Raw genomic sequence first — 19,617 nt, 5'->3', positions numbered from 1 at the left:
AATGATACGAGACGGAAAAAGTGATAAATATGAGAACCTTTGGTACAGCTTATCTACCAAGCATGGCGTAACCAATAGGAATCCAACCTTGCAATGCAGTGACACGTCGCAAAACAAGAGGGGAAAGAAATGGCATTTGTTATCAAATTTACAGATCTGAATTGTACCCCGGGTAGAGCACAGGGAGCGGCCGTAATGGAACAAAATTAATGTGCAGAACTCCAAATTACCATCTGGTAATTCAAAACACTGAGCCAAGAAACGAGCATACTTTTACTGCAAATAGAACATCACATAAATGTACCTGAGAAGAGTTAAGAGTGCATCCACAAAATAATATTGTACCATGTAATAAAAGTCTCCTAAACCTTCCATAAACTTGGGCTTCTTCAGCCATTGTACTCAGGAACTAATTTGTCTCAAAATTCCAACTTTTGCACAAACACCATTCTTTATAATGACAAGACTCATGAAGGAGTGAAACACTGGAAGATGATGGTATTTCAAATGACACAAGGGAACAAGCAGACAAGTGATAGACAAATTATATACAGTAGAAGAAATAGTGGAATGCGGCATGCAATTCTAAATATCTCCTCCTTACCATTTATAACTAAACAACCATTCAAACGTATGCTAAAAAGATACGAGGTATAAACAATTGATGTACCATACTATGTTACAGAGTGTCGGTGCTGCCGAAGCAATTTTTAGCAAGAGTAGTACTGGGTAGTTTGTCGTTGCCTTCTCAGCAGTAGTTAGGGCAGGAGTTTGTAATTTGTTCATGGTGCCGGCGATAGCTCGCCAACGCTTTGCGAATGACACCGTGGGATGTTTAACATCCACCAACTAATGCCGACATACTGGGCACCCAGTATAACGTACATCTGAGGTATGGCACACACACTGATGAATCACCCTGTTTGTGAAACACCGGGACGACGGTTTATATCTGGGTTGGGATTCAAACCTAGGCTAGATAACTTAGATGCGAGTATGCATACCTCTAGGTCATCCTATCAGCCCAAGTTGCAGAACCAATATCTCAGCTTATTCCTCATATCCCGGTAGTACAGACCCTGCAGAAGTAACCCTGCACACAGAAAGTAACCCTGCGATGCAGAAAAAAAACGTCAATTGCATTGATTCAAAACCTAAGTGAGTGCAGCACATAGGACAGCCACCCCATTGCCCTCAAAGAATCGTGCACTGTATGATACAACAACCTTGTAAAGTACGAGAACAACAGTTTGTAGTTAAATTATATTAAATTCGGAATCAATCCCGACCGAATGAAGTGTCAAATGAGATGTAGTTAGCAGGGAATAGGCCAACATGCTCCCCTATGCGACCTTCCCACCAATCAAATGTTTTTGAGGTTTGTGTGAGCACAATGATCGTGTCTCCAGACTTGAAACTCAATTCGCAGTTGCGACGTCCTGTAAACGAACGGAGTGCCACAGCCTTCGGGTACATGGAACAAAGAGACTCATTCGATCTGCTCGAAGACCCCGACAGTGATCCAGAGTCTGCCAAATCCCATCTCTCTGCACTTCCTGTTTCATTCGGTTATGAGAACCAAGAATGTGCATAATTAGTCATGCAAAACTAAAGTTATTGTAAACTAACGATGACATTCTTGACCCAAGCAGTCAAATTACCACTCAATATCTTTTTTGCCAATGTAGAACCCCCCTTTAAACATTGATATAATTGTGTTCACCCAGAACAGTTACTCCAGACTAAATATGAAGTTTTGAGAGCAGAGATGTGTGTGAACAGAAGTTAGTAACATCAAAGCTTCAGATTAGTTAACCTGTTTGGGACTATGGATGAATCTAACGGTGCAAATATGTATGAACACTCGGTCCGGGGTGTCTCGCCTTTTGAGTACTGTCTACGGCAATGCCAGTGACAATGGTAGTCATGTGATCAACAACAACACTCTCATGGCGCCAATTGATTCGCCAACTACCACTTGATCCATATTAAATATTTTCACGCACATGGCAAATCCCTCTAATGGATCAAAATAAATACTTGAGAATTGATATGGATTTAATTGGTTTGGATTTTCTGTGTGAACACAGCATTCGGCTCCGAGAGAAACTTGCACATATATTGCATCCAAGATGAGATGAAGAAATATCAGTGCACTTTTACCCAAATTACATGGAGATAAGAAGACAATGGACAAATCAACAGTTACACGTGTTGGATCTGAACCTGGGGTCCCTGCATCATGACATGTGATGTCTGATGGGAATACCAAACAGGCCTACCTTTGGACAATACCTTTCTCCTTTACAAATAAAAATCTATAACCTGACCTCACAATTATACTACAAATCAGCATTTCAGTAAGACCAGTTCTTTCCTTTTATTTATTTTATTTTGTGTACAATGTCTAGGCTTGTATGAGAGCAAACACACAGAATGTACAACAAGGGAAGCAGGAGATAAGAGTGGTGGGAGAGGGAAGGACAAAACAGTGGGGAACAGAGACATGAGGAGATCTGTAGAAGGGATTGGGATGGGGCAGGGTACACAGGATAAACAATATGGACATTATAGGGACTTTCAGGAAGGAAAGCAGGGAATTTGAAGGAGGTTGGCTTTGGGTGGATAAATGGGGGTAGAAAGGATCATGGTTTTGGATGGGGGAAGATAAGAGGTGGTGGTGAACTGCTGTTTTGAAGACCTGGAGGGAAGTGGGATTGAAGAGCACGTGGGAGTTTATTCCAAAAGCAGGAAAAAGAGGAATGAAGGGGTGAAGGTGAGCAGTGATTCTTGATTTTGGTAGTTTTACCAGAAGGGGGTTGCTAACGGACCTTGAGCACCCTGTGGAAATATGGGGGGGACATATAACAGAAAGAGCGGGGAGGGGGGACATATTGCAGAAAGAGCAGGGAGGGGGGGGGCGCGAGACCAGAGAGGAAACAGTAGTAGAGGACAAAGGCCACCACCCTGCCTGCAGTGAGAGATCCAAAGCCTTATCACGGGAGATACCAATTATCCTAAATGCCTTGGTTTACACAATGTGAAGCCGATAAAGATGAGAGGCGGGAGCAACTGCAGTGAGGGGAGAGCAGTACTCAATCAGGCTGTGAACGAAAGCTTTTTATGTGGAAAGCATGTGATATGTCTTGGGAGATGGCGCTGATTTCATGTCTGGCATTGAGGATCTCATCCATTGTTGGGAGAGCAGAAGCAGCATGTCGAGGGTAGAGTGACCTGGTCTGAATCCAAATTGATGATCGGAAATCAAGCCATTGGAGAGGAGGAAGGATTTAATGTCTGAAGCGATGATGGATTCCATAACCTTGCTGATGATTGTGAGAAGGCCGATTGGTCTGTAGTTGCAGGGATCTGTTATTGCACCTGTTTTGTGCAGAGTGGTAATGTTTGCTGATTTCCAAGCATTTGTCAATGATAAGATTGTCAATTATTCATACAGTGCAAAAAAAAAAAAAAAAACTCACAAATCAAAATTATTACCCACTTGAATGTTTGTAGTGCACCGCAGGGCTGCTCCCAAGCATCATGCTTTGAGGTCGTGTCTGGCAGAGCAACATAAAATTGTCAATTCAAAACAACATTAACTCAAGAGTTCAAGTATATACTTCAACTTAAATAAAACAAGGATTTTAAAGATTGTTTAAAAAATTCTGGAAATTTAGTACAATTGAAACAGTCTTATTCAACACCACCCTTATTCAACATGTCCAAGTACTTCCAAACTGGAGCTTCCTGGAAGTGAAAAGAAGGCGATTTGTGTTCCACAGTGATCAAGTATATAATTCAATTCAAATAAAACAAAAATTGGAATAGTCGCATAAATAAATTAATTCTGGAATTAACTGCCGTTTTAATGCCGCTGATGCAGCGTCTATTAAATCACCCTATCCAACACGTTACAATAGTTATTTGTGCCTGTTGTTTCTGTCCTTTGTAACATCCTTAAAAACTAAGTTTCCTGTTAAGAATTATTTTCAATTTTGTTTGACTGCCAGACAGGCAGACAGTAAAAATATTATTATTTTTATATCTCACTCCTCTCTGTGCATGGGTGATCAGGATAAATTCAGAGCCAAAGTACTGCGAAACTCCAGGTTTGTTTTCCAATTCATGTTCCGATTTGCGTCCAAAATATAACATTCAATTTAAATTGAGTTAATTGTTCCTTGATCATAAACTGACGTTTGTGAACAGACAGACGGACTAACGGACATAAGCCAATTGCTTAACCCCAATTTTGGCTTCGTGTGCGCAGGGTAATAATAATAATATCTTCTCTATATTACTAGAACTCTCATCTTGTATGTATGTATATATGTATGTATGTTCCCGAAATACAGCCAAAACGGTACACGACAGCGCAAACATTTTACGGCCACCTTACTCACCATTCTCCTGCGGTATGCAGTATCAAATTTCATTAAAATCGGGCAACGAAAAAAATTGTTAAAAAATCAATTCCCGATTCAGTCAAGTACTCTTCGGGAGTATTTCATCAATGCAAACAACCTCAGCGGTATAGTTCGCTGGAGCTATCTTTTTTTTTCTTGAAATTATTTTTTTATCAACTGCTCTCACAACGGGAACCCAACGGGTTCACGGGTTGTCTAGTTACTTATAAAGTCTCCAGAAACAAAGTATTTGTGATGTCAATGATGGCGACCCCCTTACAACAATGTCCCATATGTGTCTCATGCCGATTCACAATGGACGTCATGATTTATTGATACCAAGCGGAATAATACAAGACTTTACTGACCCTTTAAAAAAATTATTTCGATTTATTTTAAGGACAATAATGATGAGCAGTTTCCTTTGCCCATCAGATACTTCTTGACTTGTGTTATTACCAGAAGCATTATTTCTGAAGTTTTGTGCTCCATCATATTTTTTTCACACCGGGTGTAAAAAAACACCTGTATTCTTTTTCAAGATGCAAGTTTCAAGGTGAATTGGTTTTACATTGGCCATCCTTATACATGTAATGTAGCGATTATTAGTCTTGCCCCGAAGGGGATGCGAGACTGGTGTGTGTGTGTGTGTGTGTGTGTGTGTGTGTGTGTGTGTGTGTGTGTGTGTGTGTGTGTGTGTGTGTGTGTGTGTGTGTGTGTGTGTGTGTGTGTGTGTGTGTGTGTGTGTGTGTGTGTGTGGTGTGTTTTCATGTCTACATATTTTCACTTTAAAAATGGTTTTCTCTGCAACCGCTTGTTCAATCGATCTAAAACCTTAAACACAGGAGGGACTCCCCAAGGAGAATATTTTTTTGCTCACTCCGATGTCATAGGTTACATGGTTTGGCAGCTATATTGGATTATAGGAGAAAAAAAAACTAGACATCATTTTCTCTTAAAGAAAATAATTGAAACTTGGCATATGTCATAAACTCCCCAAGGTGTATAGAGTGATAACAATGATGTCATCGGTGAAATGGTATTCCAACCATAATTGGTTAAGTTGAAATCCTTATCCGAAAAATCTGAAACTTCATATAGCTAAATATGACCCGATGTGAGTGAATAATTAAATTTATGACGTTCATAACTCATGTCAAGAAACTATGTGACATAATAAGGTGCATGGATGTTACAGGTATATGGGCTGTTACAGGTATAATGGTGGCGTGTTCAATTAACAATGGTATTTTTGTTCAGAATGAATGTGCGAGGCGAGACTATGTGCTCTACGAGTGCCATTCTAATTACATCGACGTTTTAAAAAAATTTAATTAACACCACAAGGGAAGGGTCCAACACAAAACTCAAGAGGGCCCCCCTGTATGAAAAAACAAAGAAAGAAGGTGGGAAAAATATAAGCAGGATGGAGGTGCTCCAGATGATTGGCACAAGAAAATAAAAGAGGAGGCGAGGGACTTCGGGAAACTTTACAGACACACAAGTAGTATTCCAATTGACACAAACAGTGCAAACTAGTGGCCTGGGAAGAGCCCCCACTCGGTGTGGCTCCAGTCACGAACTGACAGAGAAGGGAACCTGAGATTATGCACCAGATGATGAAGCAGCCTCCCAGGGTGTTACACTTGGTTCAGGCCTCTAGTTTTCTAGCGATAAGCCTGTGGGAACACCGACTCCAGTGGTAGCCACTAGCAGGCCCTGCATGAACACATTGCGTAAGGCAGGAAGAACCCCAAAAACCTGCAAAAGTTTGCAACAGAACCAATGTTCCCACTAAATGCTCCTAAGGGACAGGTGGTCGTACCACCCCAGGCAGTTGCGACAGCCTACTATCCTGCATAAATAAATATGTACGACAGTGATTATTACATTTGAATATTCAAAAAATATGGGCAATACCCCTGGGTGCTCACCTGGGAGCGGCTGGAGAAGAAAACCAGGGCACCACTGGTAGGCATTGATGACCCACAAAATATGTAATGGCGAAGAAAGTAAATACCTATGGATTTTTTTTTTATGCAGTGAACAAACTTTGGCACAATACAGGTGATGAAGGCTGTCGTCAAATTTCATCGAAATAGTGTGTGTGATTTCGGAGAAGAAAGCAAATACATATTTTGGGGAAAACCACCCCTAATAACCACTTTGACCCTGATTTTTTTTTTTTATGTCATAAACAAACTTTAGTACATCACAGGTGATAAAGGTTGTGGTCAAATTTAATCGGAATTGCGTGTGTAGTTTTTCTAAGAAAGCAAATACCTAATTTGGGGGGCAACCCCCCTAAAGCACCCGAGAACCATTTTTTTTTAATGATGTGAACAAACATTGTTACATAATGTGTGGTGAAGATTTGTAATCAACTTTAATCAAAATTGTGCATGTAGTTTCAGAGAAGTTGCAAGGGTTTGTGGACGGACGGACTGACAAATCACGCACCATCCCATTAGCTCCCCGGACAACGTTCCAAGTAAGCTAAAAAGATAACAAAAATGTTTTGTTAACAAAGAAGAATTACTATGCAATAAACTCAAAAAGATAAATCTGGGGGATGTTCGAAACCAAGTTTTTCCCCCCTCTACAATCAACAAACAGCTCTAAATTTACCAGCATGATTAAAAAATTTCAATCCATTTCAATGAATTTGTTTTCCATTGTTATCACTCCTGCAATGACATAATTATCAGATTCAAAATGCATACTACACAAATACTTCTCTCAGCGAAGGAAAGAAATTGAAATCAGAAGGGGCCAAGTCCAAAAAGTGAATAAGGGGTGAAGGATAATGACATGCAACCACTGTACTCACAATATGTAACTGTGTACAAATGCTTGTAAACGAAAATGGTATTGTTATCCCGACCAACTTCTCTTAAAGGTCTGTGTTACGTCAATTTGCCTTACTCAAGCTTGGCCGACACGATCACCACTAATAAACACGAATGGTTTTCTGATTTTTCGTCACGCACGCTTTTTCGAGTGCTCCAAGATTCCATTGTACAATTCTACTTCACGCATGAGTGAGCATTCATTTTGGGGTGTTTTATTTATTTATTTCAGATCATGTAATTACCCTGGCCAGAGGAGAGGGTATTGCATTTTGCTCCGTTTGTCTGTCTGTCTGTTTGTTTGTTTGGTTGTTTGTTTGTCTGCACAGAACATGAGTGTTTTTTTCTGCAACCGCTTGTCGGATTGAGACAAAATTTTTACCATAGGAGTGGCTACTCATGTAGAATGTTTTCCCACAATCAGAGAAAGGGAGCCACATCGATGCTTCAGACAAGCCACAAGGAGACAGCATGAAACAGGGTGCCATGACATCAATGAGTCGTTCATATCACTTGCAGGTAGTAGGTATCGGTACTCATATCAGTCTCGCCATATGACTCGTATCACTTGTGTTGTGCCTCCCCTGAATAGCGAGGATGTAGTTACCTGCCTGCTGTTGCCCACTGATAGGTATTCTTGCTTCGGACAAGCCTGCTGCTGATATTCAGAGCCATGTCATTTCATGCACCGTGGCTTCCGGATATCCGAAATGGGCTAATGATACGTTTCATGTAGAAAAAATGCCAAGACTGACCGTACAACAACGGACGAAAATTGTTGAACTTTGGCACCAGACGAAAAGTGTCATACAGGTGCAACGTCTTTACTCGAGACATTTCGGTATCCACTTGCACCATCACAAAGTTTACCAATGCGGGAACCATCTGTGACCTTCACAAGGGTCACAGTGGTCGGAAGACGACAGGTCGTAGTGAAGAAAATGTGGAAATGGTGAGACAGGCGGTCGTTCAGAGTCCAAAAAAAATCAATTCGACGACTTTCTGCCGAGACAAACATTCATAAGAGCGCCGTTCAGAGGATCTTTCGCCAAGGCATTCATACCTTTCCATACAAAATTCAAACGGAAACGGTGGTGACTGATCAAAAGAAACGCAAACGACTAGACTTTGCAAATTAGTTCTCAGGAAAGTTGGAGTAAGATGCAGACTTCCTCAAAAAAACTTCACATGACGGACGAATGCCATGCTCACTTGTCCGGGGAGGTAAACAAGTAAAACTTTCGGTACTGGGGAACTAAAAATCTTGGTAATGTATCAACTGAACTGGTGCCTCGATCTGTTCTCAAAGTCACCATGTGGGTGGCGGTTGGTTGATATGGGATAATTGGTCCATACTTCTTTGAAGATGACCAGGGACGCACTTGCATGGTAAACCAGAGGAACTATCACGAAATGATTCAGGAATTCTATCTGCCTGAGCTACGTACTCAGGCCCGTAGGAGAAACAACCTGATCCAGATGAGAACCCAGTGGTTCCAGCAGGATGGGGCCCCGCCCCATACAGCCAGGGAAACAAGGCGTTTTCTCAACCAACATTTTGAGGGCCGCTTTATCTCCCTCTACGATGACGTTGAGTGGCCACCGTATTCCCCTGACCTTACTCCTCCAGACTTCTTCTTGTGGGGGTATCTCAAAGACAGGATCGATGGAAATCCTCGGCCTCAGACTCTTGATCAGCTGAAGGAAAACATCCACTGAGAAATCCAGAACATCCCTCAGGAAACGTTTCCCAAAGTGATGGAGAACATGACAACGCATTTGCAGGCAGTGATCGGACAACGTGGAGCCTACGTCGAACATGTGGTCTAAAAGAAAACGACGATTCTATCCCAAAATTTAAATTTTGGTGGCAATTTTGACATTGGTACAATAAACTTCAACCTTTCAGTTTTCTATCCAGCCATATATCTTTTTTAAAAATATATGTTATGACCATCCTCTTTGCAGATGAAAAGTTGTATATTTTTTTGGGACACCCTGTACACACACCAATGAGCCAAAACATTATGACCACCTGCCTAATATGCTGTTGGTCCTCCGTGTGCCGCCAAAACAGCGCCGACCCACTGAGGCATGGACTCCACAAGCCCCTGAAGGTGTCCTGTGGTATCTGGCACCAAAACATTAGCAGCAGATTCTTCAAGTCCTATAAGTTCGGAGGTGGAGCTGCCGTGGATCGGACTTGTCGGTCCAGCACATCCCACAGATGTTCAATCGGATTGAGATCTGGAGAATTTGGAGGCCAGGGCAAAACCCTGAACACTTCATCATGTTCCTCAAATCATTCCCGAACAATGTGTGCAGTGTGGCAGGGCGCATTATCCTGCTGAAAGAGGCCACTGCCATCAGGAAATACCATTGCCATGAAAGGGTGTATCTGGTCTGCAACGATGTTTGGGTAGGTGACACGTGTCAAATTGACGTCCACATGAATGGCCGGACCCAGGGTTTCCCAGCAGAACATTGCCCAGAGCATCACACTCTCTCCACCGGCTTGTCGTCTTCCCACAGTGCATCCTGGTGCCATCACTTCCCCAGGAAAACGGCGCACACGTACACGGCCATCCACGTGATCTAAAAGAAAACAGGACTCATCGGGCCAGGCGGCCTTCTTCCACTGCTCCAAGGTCTAGTTCCAATGCTCGCGTGCCCATTGTAGGCGCTTTTGATGGTGGATGGGGTCATCATGGGCACTCTGACTGTTCTGTGGCTATGCAGCCGCATACGCAGCAGGGTGCGATGCACTGTGGATTGTGACACATTCCTCCCGTGACCACCATTAAAATTATCTGTGACTTGTGCCACAGTAGACCTTCTGTCAGTTCGGACCAGACGGGATAGTCTTTGTTGCCCTCACGTATCGATGAGCCTTGGGCGCCAAAAACCCTGTCGCCGGTTTGTGATTTGTCCCTCCTCGGACCACTGTCAGTAGGTACTCACCACTGCTGACCAGGAGCACCCCACAAGCCTTGCCGTTTCAGAGATGCTCTGACCCAGTCGTCTGGCCATAACAATTTGGCCCTTGTCAAAGTCGATCAGGTCTTTACTCCTGCCCATTTCTCCTGCATCCAACACATCAACTTCAAGAACTGACTGTTCACTTGCTGCCTCATATTGTTACGAATCTGGAAACCACTCACATTCACACATACAGTTGATCCAAAGTTTAGTTATTTCGTTAAGTATATGTGGATAGTTAGAATTCCTCCCCGATGTCTAATGGGAATTTCATGTGTGTGCTGCGAGTTTCTTTCTAGTTAGTTTTCTACATCAATCCCTTCCACTCCTTCAGCTCCGTGACGCACGTGTTCAAGGTCACAAACGTAGATGGAGTTTCCATCACTTCAGAGCCGACTCTTCCCCAGCAAGATGGAATGTTCCTCTCGTCCAATCAGGGGTGAGATCGCTTCAGCTCTAACTCCGCCCCATAAAAGAAGAATGTCTCCCCTGTCGACACCGGGGAAGGCAAAAGAGCCTCTCTCGGGGGAGGAGCACCGAGATGCCGACACGCCCCTCCTCCAATCGCGGATGGCCACCACGACACCCAAAAACGCCCTGTCCAATCCGGAGGCGAGTTACCCGAGAGCGGATCCTTCCACCCCGCACGGGGGAGGGATAAGAAGGATCGCGAGCTGGATCCGGGGGGGTTCCTTGGTTCCTTGGAGGTCGATCCTTGCTTCTGGTCTGCTGGCCTCTCCTGGTCGTCGGTCATCATTCTTGGCTGACGGACATTCATAGGATCCTGGCTGCGCTCGTTGGATTCTGGTTCGTGGGTTCGAGTCCCACCGTGGTGGGTTGTGTTGGAGCGCTCGAGCTGGGGATCCCCGTTCCCTTCCACGGACTCCAAGCTCCACAAGTGCGAGTTGGTAAAACCGCACGATGCGACCAGGTACCCGACCAAACTCGAACCCCAGCTTGCCTATCCTCCGCGGCTGGAGGGTCCGAATAAAGGCCAGTTGGCGCCGTTTCTCTGTGAGTGCGTGTGTGTCCGTCTGTGGCTAGTCTTGTGAGTAAAACTGTTGTGATTGCCATTGCACATTTGCCTGCATTTATATTCGTGATTAAGTCTGCTCTGTGTTTCCCTCCCTATTGCCTATTGTAAATAAATAACTGTTAAATGTTCCAGTTCATTGTCTGTGTTTTCTTTCATTGACCCAGTTTGGTTTGGGCTTGAGAATTAGGGAGGCCGATTGTGCCGTAAATTGTTATTTGGAATGGAGCGGCTTTGGTAATTCCCGCTCGGTTACGCCGGATCCGAGTCGGTAACAGCAACTCAGTTCAGACAAAGCTGGCCGAGGGTGGGGCTTCCCCGGTAGCTAGACCACGCGGCTAATTAGGTAAACTGGAATCAGACAAAAAGCCTTAACCGCGCGGTCGAAATATTGGCGTCCATGGTCATTTAAGCAACCCATCGACTTTGGAGTTATTCGGAGTGACGACCTTCAATTTCGGGTGTTTGGGGTGGGGGGCGGGGGGGAGACGGCCCAACTGCTTCATCTAGCAGTCGTTCCCTGCCCCCGAAACCGGCACTACAACAATATATCCCACCCCTTGACAGGTGCCATTGTAACATGATAATCAATGTTATTCACGTCACCCCTCAGTGGTCATAATGTTTTGGCTCATCAGTGTGTATGTTTGTATATATGCATATGTATGTATATATATTGTCGCGGTTTTCGCGCCCGCCGGCGTGCGACGGCCACGTAACTCGAATCGCGGCACGTCGCCCACCGGACGGACAATCCAGTCGTGACCCTCTCGGACTAACGCCGGGAACCAGTCACGGGTGGACCTTTCGGTCTCACCGCGATCGAGCCAATCAGCCCCCGCGTGGGATAGGGTTGCTCGCCAAATTCGACCTACCTAAGTACCCACGCGGAGGGTAGACCGGGCGATCGCACCTCGCCGCAGGTCGACTTCGGACACGGGCCACTTAAGCGACCCGTTCCGTACTATCAGAATAACCGAGCGGTGTTATCGTCGACCTCGACGGTTCGATTAATTATCGGGCGTATTCAGCCCACTACCAACCCTTTACGTGAAGCAAGATGGGGATTCAATGGAGGAAAAGACGAAGCGAAGCGGGAGAACAGTTCAACAATAAAGCACATTTATTCGCGACGAACGGAAAGCACACAAATACAATTCCACCAAATGCACACAAAAAAAAGAAAACACAATTCCATTTACACAAAAAGCAAATATAAAAGTGAAAACACAGTGCAGAGCTAATACCGACTACCGAGCACACGGCAACACTTATACAATTCTACTTCACAGACGGCACCGACAACACATACCCAAAACCAAGGAAAGAATATCCCCAAGAATGAGGCGGGCCTGAGGCCGAGACCGGGTCGCGCCTACCCGTCTGGTGATGAGACGCGGAGCGGCGATGGCCCCGCAACCCGCGGGCCTCGTGGACGGTGTCTGGTAGGGGGTGGGAACGGGGCCCCCTTGGTCGCACTATCTCAGCGCGGGGGGAAACAGGAGGGGGTTGCTGATGCTCGGGGTATAGAGGATCTTTATTATCCCTGGTGTGCGTCTCCACCTCGGCCAGGTCGCGCTGCCGGCCTCCCTCGGGCGTGCAGCTCCCGGCACCGACGCGAGCACCCCCTCGTCCGACTCTCTTCAGCTTCTCCAGCCACTGCAGGCTTCGGGCTCCAGACTTCCACACTCGTCCCCTCCGTTCCGACTCCTTCTCGTTCTCGTTCTCCTTGTCCTTCTGACTGACGAACACCGTCCTTTTATCCCCCCGTAACTTTGCCTTTGACCCCCTCCCTTTGACCTTTCACCTCGCTCCCCATTGGTCCGAGAAAAAGTGAGCGTGAAGGCTTTTTGATCCACAAATTTGCATATATCGATCGTTCTGGAGGCGGGGCCAAATCGCCCCTCGCTCACCGATTGGAAGGCAAAAAGTGGGCGTGTGTCGTTTTTGATCCGTTTTTGAAGCACAAAATCCGTGATTTTGTACACGCTGTTCGACGCGCGTTCTGCATGAGTCCAACACCGGTACCCACAGCGGGGCAAGAACGGTGGCGATGCTACGGTTGCGAGGTGTGACGGGAAGGTCGTGGCGGTTGTGGTGAAGCGGCGTTGTGGTTGGTGGTTGATGTTGTGGTTGTGATCATGGCGGTTGGTCCAAAATAAAGATAGTAAAAGAAAAACGGCTATCCTGAAGAGTCGCAGCTCGCATAAATGACATGTATTCCCACTAGACAACGGGTTTGGGCCTAACTACACATGCACTTACCGAGATACCTCACCTAAGGGACCTGAATGGTGGTTTGCGAATTTGGTAACCACAACACTACCCCCTTCCCTTTTACAGACTCGTCCCGAGTCGTCAAATTTTCGTGTGCCATCATGTGTAGTTTTCCCCTAGTACATTTTACCTACGGATCCCTGAGTGCGACATTCATGGTATTCGTGTCCCCAAAATAAATAACCTGAGGGCTGCGTAACTACCTAAACAAACTCACTCACACGGACGACTTAAATAAAATTGCCGGCGCTAAGACAAACATGCCGGGGGCGCACTCATATTTACAGTACATCTTAACCTTAACTTACAAATCTTACACTAAACCATGGCCCAGGATCATTGAACTCTGCAAAAGAAAGCAGTTAGCAGGGAGCCAGGCTGCCCGCATGCAGTCTCTGGCTCAAAACAATGCAGGTGACAGGGAACGTGGCTGGCTGCTCACACGCAGTCCAAGGCCTTCCCTTTTGAACTGAACTCAGTGAACCACAACGGTGCTTGGGCTGCACAACGCAGTCTCCGTGCCAGCTCAAGTGGCACACGCAATGAACACAACGAATGGATGGATGAATGGATGGACCGAATGCAGTGAACCACAACGGTGCATGGGCTGCACAAACGCAGTCTCCGTGCCAGCTCAAGTGGCACACGCAATGAGCACAACGAATGAATGGATGAATGGATGGACGCAAAACACGGTGCACGGGCTGCCACTGCAGGCCCGTGTTGTAGCTGCCAACAGGGCAGTTCTCGCAGCTTGCAAACTGTTGCCTTGATCCTGGCGCACATGGAAATGAACAGGGGGGGGCAAAGCAAAATTGAACGGGGCTGGTGAACATGGGCAGTGGGCATGGCATGGCAAAGGTGCAGGCAACACAGCCCGCAGAAGAAGGCCGCTGCAGGCAAACACAGCCGGCAGATGAACTGGCCGGCACAGGCCTTGAAGAAAAACAGCCAGCAGATGAACTGGCCGGCACAGGCCTTGCAGAACACAGCTGCCGATGAAGTTGGCCGGCCTCCGCCTTGAAGCAAAACACGGCCAGCCGATGAAGTTGGCCAGCCTTTGCCGTTCAATGGAGGTTGGTGGAGGGAGTGCGGTGGTGCTGGCCACTTGGAAGGCGGGCTCGGACCTACCTACCTGTCTCCCTCCCAACCTATCGCCTTTGCCTGTCACTGTACATACCCACTCCCTTAATTTGTCAAACCCCAATTTAGCCCCAACTTATTTTTTTGTTGTTTTTATTTTTACTCCCCCACTATAAATCGTCCCCTAACCCCCTTTATCGTCCTTGTTCGGCTAACCTATCCTGTCACCTAGCCTACTCCCAACCCCTACGTTCCCTTCCCGGAGGGGAATAAGGGAGAGCTAACGTCCTGTGTCGAGGCCCAACGAAGCCTCAGAATGGCCTCCCCAGAGTTCGGCGATCTAACCCAAAGTGGGTCCAGCGGCCCACAACGACAGCGAGGGGATGGATGGTGCGGAGGGGTACATCTCCTAATCTACCCTAACCATTTAACAGTTAAACTACCCCGGGGCTTTCAACAAGCGCTTCTCGCTTAAACTATTGGTTCTAACAACCCAGATTCCCGTCGCCTGTGTTGGTGTCCTTACAATTTCGGGCCTCGCCCCCCAATTTTCTCTCCGTGCCCTCACACGGTCTCCTGGCTGGGACACGTGGCTCCCTTTGGCAGGCACGACCCTCTGCCGAATCTCCCGCTATGGCACCCCCGGGCACTACACTGCCTCCGAGCCTACCAGCTCCCTAACACCGGGGAGTGCCCCCCATGGCACCTCCCCTGAAACGCACACGTGGCAGGCCGGCCTCCCGGGCCCCTTTCCGAGGGTCACCCGTGCCCACAACACTGCCCACGCGGCTAATGGCGCCCCGGGCCCCCGCACCAAGCAGGCGCACCCGTGCCCACTACTCTATCCCGGCCCCCCATGGGCCCATGGCCTACCGCGGCCGACTAGCCTGGTGCCCGGGGTACCCACTCAGCGATACTCACCTTTCGCAGCCACGCTCCCAAGCCCGTCAACAGGGCTCCTGCACCCCTCCAAATGGGTCTCGAGCCTACATTCCCACCAACAGCAAAACGACCTCCATTTTTCAATTTGACTAACCCAGCTAACTCACTTTACTCTGACCCCGGGGTCCCTTGGGCAGGAGTCACTCCTCCCCCCAATCACTCATCGCACCATGCATTCCCCATTCACTCCACACACACAGACCCGCTGGCCTCACTCACTCACCAAGCACATGCCTCACAACTCACCAACTCTTCAACACACACACCGCTGAACTCTGCCATCCTTCTAACTACTTCCCCTAACTAACTCGTGCTCCCACGTCGTCCCTTAAACTAGTAGCACGTTCCATTTAACCTACGTAGCTAAGCTACGTCCCCTCTACACATTCACAAGTCTGTCCATGTCCTCCAAATAAATCATTTTATTTCCCAACCTAAATCTGGCTACAATCCCTCTAACTAATCCATTCCACGGACTCCATGAGGACTTACCCCTGCCCCATGAAGTCGGTCTAACTAAGCTAACCCTTCCCCCTAACTAGTTTTCATCCTGTGCCCAGGTAAGGGGGGTCTTTCACCCCTTGCCCAGGAATCCTGTACACCCGAAAGTGAGGCTTGCTTTTTCTTTTTTTTTTTTCCATGCGCAGCACCTGCGCGGCAACTCAGAGCTCGCGCACTTTGCACCTGCCCGTGACGTCATGCAGCTGCACGTGTTCCTCGTCCCTCCTTGGACGGGACCATCCGGCAGAGATATCCCTCCTGCCGGATTCCAACCACACGTGCAGCCATGACGTCACCGTGCGCAAAAAAAAACACAAGCCCCACGTCTCGAGGGGTTTCCCACGCGAACACATGTGCTTTGCCCGTTGGAGCTGAACACACACGATCGCGTGGAGAACCCGTCCGGTCCAAATCCATTTACCTGCCTAAACTTTGTCCGTCCGCGGGATCGGCAAATCCACCGCGTGCGTTTCCGGACCGGGACTTCACTCTCGCAAGCGAGCACGTGGTGGTCTCGTGCGTTGCACAGCACGGACCGCGTGCTCACTGCTGGGTGAACCCGGCACGGTCCCCGAAACAACTACAGCCGCTACACGGCTTTCGTTTCTCCCATGTCGCCGTCTTCGTCTCCATTCAACCCACGCACACCTGCGTGTTACGACGCACACAGTCCACTCCATCACATTCACACCGGGAGACGCGGCTGCGTGCTCCCGCATGCCAACCGACATCTCCCTCACATACCGCTCTCTCACACACACGGTCTCCCTTGCACACAGCGACCTTGCACACGGCCGTTCACTCACGCGTGCGGGGGCACTCACCCGCGGTGCCTCACTCGCACTCCGTGCCTCATCCACACACGCGGGGGCACTCAACCGCGGTTCCTCATCCACACACGGTGCCTCACCCACACACGCGGGGGCACTAACCCGCGGTGCCTCACTCACACACACGGCGACACTCACACACGGTGCCTCATCCACACACGGCGTGCTGGGAAGCACGTACCCTGGCACCATCGCCACCACACCACTCACACACGGGGTCGCTTCCATACACGGGGACGCACTCACACCTTGCACCACACACACAGGGACAACCACACTGGGGATTCGTGTCCCCACAAGGGTCTCCGGGGCCTCTATACCCCCCAAGCTCTCCAAGCACCTGTCCACAGCACTCATCCCCTCAACCTCGCAAAGCACGACCGAACTCACCTGGTCGTGACTCGCCTCAAGGGGGCATACTCCCTCCCCTCGTTCCTGGAGGAGGCCATCCAGGTGCTCGCACCGGGTCCCTGCACGCTCCGCGAGCTCACCCCCATTATCCTCCACTACCTCCGTGTGTGTGTGCGCGTCACTTACCCCGTCTTCATCGTGTTTATTGGTCTCTGCTTCTTTCTGGCGTCTTTCCCTTATCTTTATGTAGGTCAACCTTGCTTTCTCTTTAAGTCGCTCCCGTCCTTCCCTGTTTTTCACTCCTTGCTCTTTCACGATCTCCGCGTACCTCATCCTTGCTCTCCGTATTAATTGTTCTTTTCTCTCCCTCGCAATTACTTTCACCTCGTCTCTTGTCTCCCGAATTACTTTTTCCTTACCCGCCTCCACCGCGGGCCTGTCAGCCGTTGCACCCCTTCCAGCTCGTTTGTTCCGACACGTGGAGTCGCCATTTTAAGTTCCCTGCTCACGGCCTTCATGCCCGCCTGCAGGCATCGGCCCATGTTCTGCGTCTCACCCCGTAGCTTTCTCGTTTCTTCCTTCATGTTCGTTTCCATTTTAGTTTTCATGCGTTTTATTTCGTTTGTGAATGTATCCATCTTTTCGTTTATTTGTTTGTTCATGTCTTTCATTTCGTTTTTTATTTCATTTGTCATTGCCGCATTCATTTGTGCCAGCATGGTGAATAGCTGGGCCATGTCGGATGCACTCAAGTGAGCCGTTTCGGCAGGGGTTGGGGAAGGGTCTTGGTGGAGAGGGGGGGGGAGGTGTCATACACCGCGGCCGCTGCTGCACCCACCTCGGGCCCTGGGTTCAGTTGGGCGAGTCCGTGTTCCTGCACAGGGATTCCATCCTGGGCCATGGACTCTACATTATTACACATATACATTTCTAATACCCCCGGCTCCCGCTCGCCTTGAGACGCCATCTTGCTTCTCGTGAAGGGTTAATTTGCTCGCTCGTAATTTGGAGGGAATCGGGGGTCGCTTCTCTCACCCCTGGACCGATTCCCGTGAATTTCGCTGGAGACAGGAGAGCCTGTTGTCCCGCTCTCCAATACCAGTGCCGCGAGGAGGGCGATGAATTTGTATCCCACTCCTGACACCAGTGTCGCGGAATTCGCGCCCGCCGGCGTGCGGACGGCCACGTAACTCGAATCGCGGCACGTCGCCCACCGGACGGACAATCCAGTCGTGACCCTCTCGGACTAACGCCGGGAACCAGTCACGGGTGGACCTTTCGGTCACACCGCGATCGAGCCAATCAGCCCCCGCGTGTGATAGGGTTGCTCGCCAAATTCGACCTACCTAAGTACCCACGCGGAGGGTAGACCGGGCGATCGCACCTCGCCGCAGGTCGACTTCGGACACGGGCCACTTAAGCGACCCGTTCCGTACTATCAGAATAACCGAGCGGTGTTATCGTCGACCTCGACGGTTCGATTAATTATCGGGCGTATTCAGCCCACTACCAACCCTTTACGTGAAGCAAGATGGGGATTCAATGGAGGAAAAGACGAAGCGAAGCGGGAGAACAGTTCAACAATAAAGCACATTTATTCGCGGCACACGGGAAGCACACAAATACAATTCCACCAAAAGCACACAAAAAAAAGAAAACACAATTCCATTTACACAAAAAGCAAATATAAAAGTGAAAACACAGTGCAGAGCTAATACCGACTACCGAGCACACGGCAACACTTATACAATTCTACTTCACAGACGGCGCCGACAACACATACCCAAAACCAAGGAAAGAATATCCCCAAGAATGAGGCGGGCCTGAGGCCGAGACCAGGTCGCGCCTACCCGTCTGGTGATGAGACGCGGAGCGGCGATGGCCCCGCAACCCGCGGGCCTCGTGGACGGTGTCTGGTAGGGGGTGGGAACGGGGCCCCCTTGGTCGCACTATCTCAGCGCGGGGGGAAACAGGAGGGGGTTGCTGATGCTCGGGGTATAGAGGATCTTTATTATCCCTGGTGTGCGTCTCCACCTCGGCCAGGTCGCGCTGCCGGCCTCCCTCGGGCGTGCAGCTCCCGGCACCGACGCGAGCACCCCCTCGTCCGACTCTCTTCAGCTTCTCCAGCCACTGCAGGCTTCGGGCTCCAGACTTCCACACTCGTCCCCTCCGTTCCGACTCCTTCTCGTTCTCGTTCTCCTTGTCCTTCTGACTGACGAACACCGTCCTTTTATCCCCCCGTAACTTTGCCTTTGACCCCCTCCCTTTGACCTTTCACCTCGCTCCCCATTGGTCCGAGAAAAAGTGAGCGTGAAGGCTTTTTGATCCACAAATTTGCATATATCGATCGTTCTGGAGGCGGG

The 19,617-nt window shown here is 48.5% G+C and overlaps 1 protein-coding gene across 1 annotated transcript in view; it reads right to left on the bottom strand.

Annotated features, from left to right (window-relative positions):
• Nucleotides 1-260: 260 nt before the first annotated feature.
• Nucleotides 261-19,617, bottom strand: part of SH3YL1 (SH3 and SYLF domain containing 1) — a 35,802-nt gene continuing 16,445 nt past the window's right edge. Inside the window, exons 8-9 of the mRNA XM_085847975.1 lie at nucleotides 3,503-3,560; nucleotides 261-1,556 (exon numbers count right to left, since the gene is read on the bottom strand). Of these exons, the coding sequence (XP_085704101.1) occupies nucleotides 1,279-1,556; nucleotides 3,503-3,560 (336 nt within the window). The 3' untranslated portion in view covers nucleotides 261-1,278. The remainder of the gene's footprint in view (nucleotides 1,557-3,502; nucleotides 3,561-19,617) is intronic.

Source organism: Eptatretus burgeri, chromosome 11 (genome assembly GCF_056783735.1).
Source record: "Eptatretus burgeri isolate ZD-2024b chromosome 11, Ebu_testis_v1, whole genome shotgun sequence".
Classification (NCBI taxonomy): Eukaryota; Metazoa; Chordata; class Myxini; order Myxiniformes; family Myxinidae; genus Eptatretus; species Eptatretus burgeri.
The sequence above is the reverse complement of the archived record's forward strand: the minus strand, read 5'-3'. Positions and strand labels throughout refer to the sequence as shown.